Raw genomic sequence first — 14,163 nt, 5'->3', positions numbered from 1 at the left:
CAAAGAAGAATTGGTTACCCAATAAACTATTTGGACAAATGTCAATAAAAGAAAATGTTAATGTACACATTTGAGATATAACTGATTTTGACTAATAGTACTCCATTCAGTGCTCAAGTCTTTAAATAGAATGTGACCACAAGCTATTCTTCAGTTAGATATTCCCACATTCCTCATGATTTCCATTACAGTGATATGATTTTATGAATATGAGACTCATTATCTGAAGATGAATGGTGGACATTTAAACCAGCCATGAAGTAAAGAAGAAGCCACCAAAAGTAATAAAGGTCTAGATCACTGCAATTACCTTACAATATGCTGCTGAGGTTACTGTCAAACATTAAAAAAATAATACAATATATTTGAAATACTGTTTATTAGTTTAGCAAGTAAATAACCATGATCTCTATTAAACTGAATGTTATCTAAAATAAATTACAGCAACAAACAAGACTATTATTCATCATTCAGATTTGTTATGTTACATGTGTAAATGACTATTGCAAAGAAAAAAGTGAGACAAACAGCATACATTTTCAATATTTTTGCTGTGAAAAATGAAGGCAATGAGTAATAACAAAAACAAAAATGCAAGATTGACTGCTAATCACATTATAACATTAATCATTATCCACAGTTACATATAAAAATGTTATTGTACTTTCAAATTTAACACTTGGAGTCAGATGTTAAATTTATTCCAGTTCTATTTGGGTCACAGATGCTTTGTGTACATTAATATTGCTGATTTGATCTTAAATTAAAACATGCACATAAACTGCAGAATAAAATAGAACTGCAGAATGTAAGGGTATTTGACCTATGGCACAGAGAAAAATAGAATTAGTCACATTTATTTTCTTAACACTGGCTGCTTTAAATTAAGATGCTCATGAGACAGAAAAATGTCTTATACTTCATTATACAATGCTAATGATTCACACATACAACAAGGATTTTATACTTTTACTCTGCATCATGAACTTTCAATAACTCTTCAAGTATATTTAAAAATCATTTGTGCAGGACATACAAAAATATACACTTAAAAATAAATTTCTGATCACATATAAATCTGAGAGTTACAGACAATTTTTGCACACAGTAACAAGGGATATTGTGCACTTGTTTCTGTTTTGGAACGACGAGACTAGAGGAATGGCAGTGAGGAAAAAATGATACATCCATGTGGGCTTACAGAAACATTAGTAGTAACTGTTATAACTACTTCTATTACAAACTCATTTTTTTTGCAAATGGCAACTGCTTTTCCAAGGTTTCAAGTAAAACATCATACAAATTTCTTTTCTTTTTTTTTTTAAAAAAAACCAATCATACAATTAAAAGATTCAATAAAAAAACATAAATCTTAAAACTTTACCTGAACAGTTAGCCAAGACACACTAAATAGAAAAATTATGGTTTGCTAACAATGTCATTAAAAGGTAGAAACTGAAAATTGAAGAACAGAAAATGCTGAAGAATGAAATATGATGTAGAAGATGTATATGCATATGCAGTTAATCTAGGGAAGTACGTGTAAGTGCAGCATCACAAAGTAAATGTGAATGGTATTGTAGAGAGATACTCAATTACCGAAGAGAAGCCTTAAAAAGAAAGTGAGTATTTAGTAACTGATCAATTGACAAACACGATGGAACAATAATTTTGTGTAGAGAAAGCCAGAATTATGAACAAGGGAAAAAAAGGAGTTAGCCACAATGGGTGCAAAGAAATATTTGGGAAGAGCAGAGGGGATACTATAAATCTGATATAACTACATGAACAGTCAATATTTGTTCGATATTTTAAGGATGTTTCCAATATCTTGTATTGTGATGAAATATAAACCATTATACCCTTCTGTTTATAACAGCAATAAAACTATGACGACATGAATCATTTAACACCTGGGCACAATGCAAGCCAAAAACGGCAGGTCATATTTCACTTATGTTGCTGGCTGCATTATGAGAGTGTGAGGTGATGCTCCCTCTCTTAACTTCAACACCTCTGCCCTCCTTGCCACCTCTACAAAAAGTGTCAAAGAAATAGTGCATTTTATATGTCTGTCAAGTATATCATTTAGTGGGTATGTTTGCCAGTGATGTTCCATAACATTCTTTACGGAGAATAATGAAGGCAGATAATTTACACAATAACAGAATCACAGCAGTATGAGAAATGGGACTAGTACACATGGTAAGGAAAGTTCTGGTAGAATGTAACTAACTTGCAACTAAAGGAGACTATTCACCGAACAGTAGAAGCATTGAGGCATCAGCAGACATACAGAATGAATGAAAACTTGGTAGCTTTTAGAAAAATTCTTTAACCAGCTAGTGAAAACACACATATGTGCAATGTGCATGCACATGCCCCCCCCCCCCCCCTCCCCCACACACACACACCTCTGCCTTCTTCCTTGTGCTGGCTCAACACACAATGCTGGGATTGCAGTTCACTAGGTAGGGTGGAGTGAAGTGTTGTGTCAAGTAAGGTGGGTAGTGTGAGAAAGAGGCAGGAAGAAGGAGGAAAGGTTTTGGAGGAGTAGCTGGCAGCTTGGAAGGGAGGCAGCAGGAATGTGGGAGGGAAGGCAGCAGGTGTATGTGACAGGAATGTGACACAAGGGCACTGCAACCGATGAGTGTGAATGACACACAATAACAATGGTATGAAGATGTCGATTGAGAGTGGGTGATAGGCCATAGGAAGGAGAGACTGTTAGGTAGAGGATTTGGGTGCCGTGTGTCAGCTTCTGCCTGCAGTCTCCACTTAATCCTCCTGACCTTAATTTTTATTAACCCATTGCACCCACATCCATTGTCAAACAGTCTCCCTATCCTCTGTCCTTCCACACCTCCCAATCCACACCTTCACGTCATTTTCACAAACCCACAACCACAGTACCTGGGAGTTGCATTCCTACCTCAAAGCATCAGCTGCTTCTCCCTCCCACATTCCTATCTTATGCATCAGCTTCACTTTTCTGCATTCCTATCCTGCACACCTGTTGTTTCCCTACAAGCTGCCAGCTACCCCACCTCAATCCCTTCTCCTGCCTGCTGCCTCTTTCTACCTCTACCAAACCCACCCGATACAATTCCTCACCTCAGTCCATCTGCTAACCTGTAATCCGAGCATTGTGTGCTCAGCCAGCACAATGTAGCTGCACAGGTATGTGTGTAATTTTGATTAATCAGGACATGTTAAAAATAAATTTTTTCAAGAAATCTCTTGAAAAACATGGGGATCATCTTATACTCAGGTAAATACAGTAATACCTTCTTACATCGTCTTACCTCGTGCCTCATCTGTACTGTAGTACAATGTCCTTCAAAAAATGGATAGTTACACTGGTTTTAAGAATGTTGAGGATAGGGAGTAAGAACTTGAGGAACTTTCTTATGGTACAACTTAAGGACTTTACAGAAATAATAGACCTCAAACATAGTCAAGAAAAATATTTTAATCCAGTTCCTCCTGAACACTGAGGAAGATTTCAGCAGTGTATTGTTATACCATTTCAAGTGAAAGGAGATATAAAGTTATAAACACAGAGCACGGAAAACAACAGAAAGGATATAGGTATGAAAGAGTGCTGAAATACATAATGAAATAATGATGAGAAACACACACAACATAAAAGCTACCATTAGTGTTTTGTGTTACATACCATTAGACGTCATTATGCAGAACAGGATAACAGTAGACAGAGACTTGAACCCAGCTTTTCACATTTGTGTATTTTGATTGTTATAACTGTGACTCTGCAAAGTAAAACTACAGAAATTTAACAATTCAGTGGTCACTACATGTTTGTTCCAGGGACATCAAGGAAGAAAGTGAATCAGAAATGAAGATAAAATTGAGAAGCAATGTGTGTTACCAGGTACAGAGGTGCAGATCTGTTATAAGGTTTGCTAGGGACACAAAGTGCAAAACATGTTTCCAACTGCTGGATCATGCAGCACCACAGAGAAGTACTGCACTGAACTCAAGAATAACCAGAATATAACAATAACAACTATAACTGATTGTTTTGCAGTAGTAATATAATCACTGAACTACTGTTTGACTGAAAACTAAGTTGGTCAACACTTAGCCAGTATATTATCTTCAATTTTACTACAGCTCCCAAGAGTGGTGTTTACTGCTAAACACCGAGCGAGGTGGCGCAGTGGTTAGCACACTGGACTCGCATTCGGGAGGACGACGGTTCAATCCCGTCTCCAGCCATCCTGATTTAGGTTTTCCGTGATTTCCCTAAATCGTTTCAGGCAAATGCCGGGATGGTTCCTTTGAATGGGCACGGCCGATTTCCTTCCCAATCCTTCCCTAACCTGAGCTTGCGCTCCGTCTCTCATGACCTCGTCGACGGGACGTTAAACACTAACCACCACCACCACCACCACGACCACTGATAAACAGTTCTGTAACTTTTCAGTAGTCTCTATGACACTTAACCAAAGGTAATAATTACATGTAGACCAATGAATTCAGTATTGGAGAATTTAAATAAGCCAGGTATAATGGATCATAATAGAAATGAAACAATCCCTGCTCAGAATACAACGTTTAACAAAAGACATACTGCTAACTAGGTAAACTCCAACATAAATGATACAGACATGACATTATTAAAATGTAAAAATTAACTGCAGTCTAATAGAACTTACATTATGCTAACAAATACAAATACTTTACAAAAAATGACATTTTGTTGTACAGATAGTGACTAACTATTTAACCATACAATTAATATTTTATCTTTGATACAATCACAGAATATGCTTCATATCATTAAATAGTACTGGCCACCATTGGCTATCAACAGAATGACTGAAAGCAGCATCTGATGGTCAGCAGGTAATGCGTAATTCACTACTGTTTGACAAAGCATTACTTGGTGATTGTCTGATGCGCCTTCCAATCATTCTGATGATAGCCATTGGTGGTTGAAGTCAGTTAACAATAGGCCTATAAAACATTTTTTGTTACTGTGTCAAAGAAAAAAATATGAAGTGTAAAAATACAAATAGGGGGACATAAGTTTTTAATATAGATACAATTAAAACATAAAAGGAATTATTCAAGAATCAGACAGAATATCACAGACAAATTTTACATTACAAGTCAGTCATTCAGTTCAGATCAACAGAATCTTCACTATTTTGTACATATACACATGGATTGATAGTTATGGAGTTAGACACCTGGTGTTGTTTGAAGACACCCACAACCCTGTGAGCAAGCTCAAACATGCCTGAACGCAAGGAGATGATGATGAACTGAGAGTTTTTCACTCTTGTCTGTAAATAAATAAGCAAAGAAAAATATTCACAACTGTGATATTTAGAGGTACCATGCAAAATTTCATATAAATGATGTCACATAAATTTATATGAAAGGCGAATGAAAACTTGTTGTTATATACTGTTCTTAGAAATGGATTACTACTGCCTTTCTGTTAAATGTAGAGGACATGCCATACAAGATTTTTTAAAAGAAATTAGTCACACAGAAAGTATACTAGGCTGCTGTCACAGTGGTGTTTAAATAAAATGAAGAGCTAGAAGGAAACTTTCATAGCTACTATGTGGGGAAAACAGATGATTTTGTATGTTAGTTATTCACTCAGCTATGTAAATACTCTGTAATTGCAAATTTCAAACATACCATCTACATCTATGACAAACACTGCGCCACAATTACATAGACTGTATGATTTATGGCAACGAAGTTCTATTTCATTGTAGCACATTAAGTGTGGATTCAGAGTGGCAGGACAAGCCTGGCTCCACAAAAGCTCTGATTAAAGGAGCAGTAAGAGAACTGCAGAGTCTACCCTACACATCAGAGAATGTGCCTAGGCATGTAGGCATGGCTGTTCCACAGAATCTACAGATGAAAGTTTCATGGACAAATGAAAGATGTGGTAATCATTCTGGAAGTTTTTATATACTTAAAATTGTGATAAAATATAATTAATTGGAAATATCATTTGTTTGTTAATAATAGGACACAAAGAAACTGAGTTTACTGTATGAATGCTTGGTCTTGCAGAATTATAATGAATAACATCGCCACGAGCTTCCAACCATGTCGAGTGGTTATACAGTCATGAGCTATTCCTCAAATATTCCTTGGCCATTGCCAAGTCTTCAATGACTGCCATGTAGTTGCTGGCCTCATCCTTACATAGCTGTGATTCTGGCTGTGAGATCACTGATGATCAGTCCATCACCATACAAGACAATGCATTAACCCACTTTAAACTCGCAACTGCCAGGCTCAATGCTGTGCTTAGCTCAAGTCACTGTCTTTACTGGGAACATTATTAGATACTGCAATTTTTTCATATGATGACATGATGGATACCGTGGCTGTTATTTGAAGACAAATGTTGATGGTGTTAGGATATGTATGTAAGCTCTTTGTATGTATCAAAACATGTGGTGTGTGGTAGAAATCTCGGTGACAAATCTAAAGTGTTCAGTGAGAAAAATTTACGCGTGCAACAATAAGAATGCAGTGGGAATGTATTCACATCTGTTGGACGAATGTTATGAAAACAAACACTCCAAACCGACATTTCACGGCAATTAATCTGTAAAAAACACACCACATGTCATAAGGAAAGCGTGTAAACTGTCTGAAGATGAATCACAACGATTCGAAACCAGTAACGGTACCCTTTGAATAAAGGAACTGAAAGTAAATTTGTGGCTAGTTGCTGTCCTAACACCATCAACATTATTAGATATTTTGATACTTGTAGCATATTTCATTACAGTATTCCAGAAACCAGCCAAAAGCTTATGGACGTATAACCCAATTTTATAAAGCTGAATTTATTGTCTTCAAAAGTTAAAGGTGAAGATGGGTGGTCAACTTGAGTACATAATGACCAAGATGGAGCTCATCAAATGGATTTACCATGCAAGAACCTCTTTTTTCATTGTGAAAGTGTGAGCAGAGGAGGAGAAGGGGAAGGTTGATATTGCCTCAGAAAATAGCAAGATAGTAGCTATGGTATCTATTGCGACTTAAGGAAAATGACAGAAGACAAATATACAGGTCACAAAAGTGCAGTTACCTTAATGTAAAGCCCCACAAGTGCTGTGTTTCTTGAGTCTAAGGCAGCATCAACCTCATCCAGGATGTAGAAAGGTGATGGCCTGTAGCTATGCAATGCAAAAACTAATGCTAATGATGAAACTGTTTTCTCTCCACCAGAAAGTGTTGAAATATTTTTCCATGATTTCTGAGGAGGGCGTACACTGGAATAAAAACAATAAACAGAACAATTATCATAAATATACCTCATTGCTTCACTGACTGTATACACCTTACATTAGTACACCAATGAGTTCTTTGATGACTCAGTGTAAGCCACTTTGGTCAAGTATTCTTGTTTGATGAGACCAATATTCTACCTTGATTGAAATTTAAATTGTCTTTTTAAAATACATTCTACATTTTATAAATAATCTGCTATAAAACCAGGCAATTTTTTATATACATAAAGTTCAGCAGTAATATTCTTTGTTCTCACATAACATTTCACTTACAGCATTGGAGTTTGCTGCTTTGACAGCCTGAAGGAAAGCAGTGACCCAGTATATTTTTGTAAGGGAAACATAAAGGTGTTAATGAACAGGACAGCTTTCAAACCTAGAACTTGATCCTGTCACCTCTGAAGTTCATCAATAACATACCCTGTGAAGCACTGGACACCCAAATGAAAAGATGGATCTTTTCCTTATGGTGATCTAGTGTACAGAACAGCTTACTATGGCGTGAGTGTAAAGGTATTCTCAGAAAGATTCTGAAGAAAGGGGATGTCCAAAGAACTAGAAGTGTAGATCATTGTCATTTTTAAGGAGGGTGGTTAGGCAAGCGCACATAAACACAGGCTTGTATCACTGACGTAAAACTTTGGAACGTTGTTTATGCTCTCGTAACTTGACCTTCTCTGTGACCGATAACCTCTTCTGCAGGTATCAATATAGATTCAACAAATGGCAATTTTGTGAAAATTAACTCTCTCTGCTCATGCTCATGGAACTGAAGCTAATAGTGCGTTCTTCGAATTCCAGGAGGCAACTGACACTGTTCTTCACTGTCGCCTTATAAACAAATTAAGAATGTGCAAAATTTTGGATCAGCTTTATGATTGGTGTCAGGATTTCCTAGCAAATAAGAGATGAAAATGTGTTCTTAATGGGGAAAAATTGTAAAATGTAAAAGTAACTTTGGAGATAGACCAAGGGAGTCCCACGTGGTCATTACTTTTTATGATAAACATGAATGATGCTGGCTGATAACATCAGAAGCTCTGTGATACTGTTAATGGATAAGGCAGCTGTATACAGGGCAGTCACAACACTCGAAAATTGTAATGAAATTCAGGATGACCTGTAGAGGATCAATACTTGCTGCAGAGGCTGACAATGGACCCTCAGTATAAATAAATATAATGCAATGTGCATGAAAAGATGAAATTGTTTGCTTAGATGATTGGCAATCAATCAATGGAGACAGTAACAACCATAAAATACTTCGAACTATGAGTGCAGAGTGAGCTAAAATGGCACTACTGCATAAAACTCACCATAGGCAAAGAGGACGCTTGTCTGAGATTCGCTAGAAGAATTCTAAGAAAGTGTAATCCATTTGTGAAAATTGTAGTTTAGAAAATCCTTGTTTGACTGATTTTTGAATATTGCACATAAGTTTGGGACCGTTATGATGTAAAATTATTAAAAGAGAGAGAGAAAATTCAAAGCTAAGTGACACATTTCCTCATTGTTTGTTTACATTCATGGATGGAAAGAGGACAAGTGGTAGTGTGACCCAAAGTACTTCCTGTAATACAGCTTGTGAAGTGTAGGTATAAATGTAGATGTAGTGTAGGTCTATAAATCTGCTGTTTATCCACAGTTAAAGTCTAACAATGATGCTTCTCAAAGTGATGAACAGTTAGGATCAAACAAGCTGGATTTAAGAACAGAAAATCATCTAGATCACATCAGTACTACACAAAGCAACAAAGAACTTTTTTCCTGAGTTTCAAACATATCTATTTTTAATGCACAACCATGAGTAGGACACCAGTGTTTATTGATATCAATATTGCTCCAATTGGTAACTGGACACTGGTTTGAAGGAAGGAATGAGGATTTGTCAGGGGAATCCAGCATCAGCAGAAAAGGTATGGAGCAGGTAAATGTTGTATGTTAACCTACCAGCTGCAATGCAGGTTGTGATAAGCATTAACATATGTTCAGTTTCCTACCAAAAAGACAAAGGGCTCCTCCACATAACTGGGACCTGCCTGTAAACCACCTTTAACAGAGTACGAATACCAATGATAAGTCAGAACTCCATAATAGACATGAATTTTGCAAAATTAACCAAAGAAATAATTAACAAACTCAAAGTCTACTTGAACAGATGCTTGAGTTCCATAGCTGGAATAAGTGGCTAAGGCTAACCTCCAACACAAAATTTTAGTAAACTGCCAACCAGAGACTAATAAGGAAAAAGAAGAATGACAAGCAGTTTGATACACCCTAAGATAAGGCAATGGATCAGTAGCAAACAGTCTCTTGTTTAGAATTAGATGGGAATTGACAGCTGTGAGTAATATGCAACAGTTTGTAAAAGGTACAGGCAACAACAGAGGTGGATTGATTTGGAAATATTTAGCTGGAAATGAAAGGTTACGATGACCAGTGAGCAAGCATCTAGAACTGGCTGTGCTAAATCATAATGAGTATTTTGTGCAGCTATTCTAACGAGTCGGTCTCAGAAACTGACATACGGCTGGGAGAGCGGTGTGCTGACCACATGGTCCCTCCATATCTGCATCCAGTGACGTCTATGAGTGGAGGATGACACAGTGGCCGTTCGGTACCGTTGGGCCTTCATGGCCTGTTTGGGAGAAGTTTAGTTTAGTTTTTATTCAAATGAGATTGAGCAGTTAATTTATGAAGCAGGTACCAACATCTACTACGATTAGAAAATGTGTTTTGCTACAAAGTATGGTTAACCATGGCAACTAAGACAGAAACAAGCAAGACAAATATGGATAGCATCAGATACCTTAATGTCAAAAAGAATGTAGATCACAAATGGAAATTTTAGTTAGATAAATAAGTAGCAGCTTTAATTTAAAAAGAACTAGCACAAAATGTTAACTAAGATAAACATAGATCTTCATGGATGAGTTCCAAACAATGAGATAATGTTCAGGAATGTATATGCAGAGTCCTCCAGAAAAAATGTATACACACGCTAAGGAATGAAAAGTATTACTTATGTGTTTATTTTACATGTAATAATTGATCACACATGTTGTACAACCTTCAGTTTAGCACATGGTTACTTTAAACGTTCAAAATGTTTACCATTGGCAACTATACACATAAAAGAATGACGAGCGTCAGTCAATGTTATAGTGGAGAAAAATGCACATGTTGCTGTGATCTCCTGGTGAAGTTACTTCACCGTGTGTGGCTTACGTCGATATATGTTATCTTTCACAGTTTCCCACAAGTAAAAGTCCATAGGTGTTAGATCTGGTGACCGTGGAGGGACATCCAGGAAGGTTCGTACGGTTAGGTGGTAGTGTGGTGGCGCCCCATCCGGTTGGTGGAAGACCTCTTCATCAGCTCCATAAAGCACATGTATACATGGCAAAATTGATGTGTGTAACATTTCCAGCTACACTTCTCCTGTGACAGTAGCATCAAAGAAAAAGGGTCCTACAAAGCCACTAGCTGATAGTCCACACCACACATGAACCCCTGGTAGATGGACCACTTTTCCACATAAACATGCACATTTTCCAGTGCCTAGTACACACTGTTATGCTGATTCACAGTTCCATTAAGTTGTAAATTGTGCCTCATCACTCCACACAACCTTTGCCACAAATTGTTCGTCATCAGTTACCATTTGCTGATACCATTTGCAAAATTGCATTCAGTGATCAGAATCGTCATCATTAATTGCGTGTAGTAATCACGGAATGTAATCTTTTCACTCTGCAACTTTCAGAATTCTTCGTACACTTGTACCGCTAACCCCCACTTCAAATGCACATTGCATAGCAGACTTCTGTGGAGAATTAACAAATGTTTCCAACACGAGAGCCGATAAAACAGAACTTGTAGCTGTATGCTGTCTTCCCGATCTTCCTTTGAGAATATCACAAATAGTTCCATGCAATTCAAACTTGTCAATGACGCAGTTAATTGTTAGGTGGGTTGGCGCTTCTGTTTCAAACTCCCACCTCCACTGACGTTGCACTTCAATGGCATTATAGAACTTGAGAAACCACTTCACAATACATTTTTGTTGCTCAAAAGTCAAGTGTGCTCCAGCCATCTTGTTTTCTCAATACAGAGATGAAAGTACTCACATCTGTTGAGCCAAAGACCATACTACAACACACTCTTAATTCATATCGAATGACAATATTGATATCTCGATAGAGCCTGACGAAGAGTGTAGTATTTTTTGGTGGTCTGTGTATTAAAGTTAAAATTCTGAAAAGGAGTTTAGCAGAGGTAATACAGGAATATTAAAATAAGAAGGCTCTAAATAACAGATCACAGTACAAGCAATGCAATTTTATACGGCATAACTTCCTTACCTGTACCCAATTCCTTCAGTAAATGGGTCCCTTGAATCAACCAACTCAAATTCTGCTTCTCCTCCTAGGGAGATAAGCTGATAGATCTCTTTCAGTTTCACACAAAGAAACCGGAAACCATTCATAAATCGTACAAAACGTTTCTTCCAGCGTAGCTCAAAGCACTGTTGTAGTTCATCCCTCTTAGCAATGATTTCTTTATATTCTGAATCTAGTTGGTGAAATTTTTTTTCCTGATCCAACAGATTGAGAAAAATTACACAATAAATTAATATACACACAGACTTATGGACAATGAAAATAGGTTATGAACATCCAACACAATATAAAGTCAAGTCACTGAGGAACGGCAAGAATTGCACCAAATGTTCTAGTCTGAGGGGGACAGGAAAGAAAAGACAAGATGAAAATGCAATAATGGTACTACTCAGACACAGTGTTATTGCTCTTGGCCATTATCGGAAAAGTGTGGTGGGATTATAATAAACAAGGACAGTGGTGATGAAGGAAAACACATCTCACTGTCAATGCTTTCAGATCAGTTTTGCATCAACTCCGGTTACACACTGACTCACGATACACCGACGAAATGTCCTCACTCTCAGTTACAATAATACTGTGGTAGACTAATACCGGAAAAGTTAGAAGGTGCAGTCAGTAAGCCAAAGTTACAGGAATGACAGACTGGAAAAAGGAGCATGTTAGAGACAAAGTAGAATCATGCAGGTGAAAGAGGGAAAATAAATGAAACAGTAGAGCAGAGAACGATAAATCAAATACAACAGAAACAGTAAACCATTGAAAAAGAGGAGCTTCAACTAACAACCAAAGAAAACATCACATGTGTTTTTTCGGTCCTGCAAGAGTTATTTAAATAGTGGTTTAAAGTAACTGTTACTTTAATTGAAATCAGCAGTACTATAGTTTAGTTCATGAGGGTCCCAGCAGTGTAGTTAGTTTTAGTGCACGGGCTAATGTTCCTGTGTATGTAACCTGACTATAGAAGCTTTGTTGGCATGGTGAGCTTACCAAATGGTTACAATGTGGTGCTGCACCAAAGCTACAGTCGCACAGAAAGAGCGTACAATTGAAATCGCCATGACCCAATCACCTCAGACAACACCAGCAATTTTGAAAAACATCTTGTTTCTGTTGAATAGCAGTTTCATCAGACATTCTGAGTATTATTCACACCACATCTTGAGTTCATTTTGGTTAGAGAAACTTTGTCTCAACATAGTACAGTTGCAACTGCTTGGGCTGTACTGATTTTGAATTGAACAAGTTGTTGCTACCACAATGAAAAGTCTGTATCAGCAAGCATCCCTTGCAAACACGAATATGTGTTTGTTTGTGCCAAATTTCACTCAGAGATTTAGTTTTGACGGTGTCAAGTCTGGATAGAAGAGGGGGTGGGTTTTGATCTGACTGGTCTTTGTGATTCAGATGCCTGGAGATAATAGGTGACTCATTGGGTGATTTTTGTTTCTTGTTAGTGTCATGTCAAATGGCTGGCAGTAGAGTTGAAAACAGTACCAATGATCTGACCTACATCATTGTAACAATCTTGGGAGTCAAATAATAAGACAGCAAAGATGTTGTGATAAGTGTTTCATTTGTGCTACAAATATGTATTTAAAAAGTGTGATGATGTAATTGGTCAAATTGATATGTAAACACAAGAGAAAGGACAATATGTAGAGAACTCTAAATAATTTGAATGTGATACTGCAATCACAGCAGTTTAATTTTGCTTCTTATTTGTTTATTGTATTTGTGAGGTATGTTGTACTCAGACATTCACACAAAAACATGGGAATTTAGAAGTATTAGTTATGCAGGATTTTGATGTTTATGTTTTTATTCACATATATGTACTGACTTTTTGGTATGCAAAGGGTTACAGATGTTTAAATATGTTTAGCATAATTTTTGTGACAGAAGATGCTGCCACGTAAGTTAGCGTTTTCTTAAACTGTTAATGTGTTTAAAAAAATATGAATATAATTTTGTGGGTATATTACAGACAGTGTTTGGTGCTACTTGCTGAAGTGAAGAACATCTCCAGCTTCAGAAAACAGTTAATGATATATCTATTGAAGCAACAATGACTACCATTGGCCCTGTACACACTAGTTAGCCGTGTACACCCTCCTTTTCAACCCTATCTTCCTCTTTTTCCAGTCAATTTAAATTTTATTTCCTCCTAACTTGCTATATAAGAACACATTTATGTTTTACACCTCTAAATTCTTTTTGTATCTGCCACTACTATTATTATCAGCAGTAGTAGAAGTACTGCCCGTATTAACTTTTTTAGTCCATAGTCACTATTATTTACTTAAACTGTCTCTACAGACAATCAGATCAATTTAATACTATGTATTTGCCATATTCAGATTGTTATTTTATAGGTAACTATGATGTGTGTGTCCTCTCACCCCCCCCCCCCCCCCCACCCCACAACTTGCACCACCCACTATATGTATGGAGTA

At 36.9% G+C, this 14,163-nt stretch overlaps 1 protein-coding gene across 2 annotated transcripts in view; it reads right to left on the bottom strand.

Moving 5' to 3' along the window:
* Positions 1-2,403: 2,403 nt before the first annotated feature.
* Positions 2,404-14,163, bottom strand: part of LOC126458421 (structural maintenance of chromosomes protein 4-like) — a 330,847-nt gene continuing 319,087 nt past the window's right edge. The window contains exons 19-21 of one of the 2 annotated variants that reach the window (XM_050095456.1): positions 11,669-11,901; positions 7,103-7,286; positions 2,404-5,315 (exon numbers count right to left, since the gene is read on the bottom strand). In XM_050095456.1, coding sequence (XP_049951413.1) covers positions 5,148-5,315; positions 7,103-7,286; positions 11,669-11,901 — 585 coding nt within the window. In that variant the 3' untranslated portion in view covers positions 2,404-5,147. Of the gene's footprint in view, positions 5,316-7,102; positions 7,287-11,355; positions 11,562-11,668; positions 11,902-14,163 lie in introns of those variants that run through there. The other variant, XM_050095457.1, reaches the window with a different exon arrangement.

The sequence above is a fragment of the Schistocerca serialis genome, chromosome 2 (genome assembly GCF_023864345.2).
Source record: "Schistocerca serialis cubense isolate TAMUIC-IGC-003099 chromosome 2, iqSchSeri2.2, whole genome shotgun sequence".
Taxonomy (NCBI): domain Eukaryota; kingdom Metazoa; phylum Arthropoda; class Insecta; order Orthoptera; family Acrididae; genus Schistocerca; species Schistocerca serialis.
This window is presented reverse-complemented; position numbering and strand designations above follow the sequence as displayed.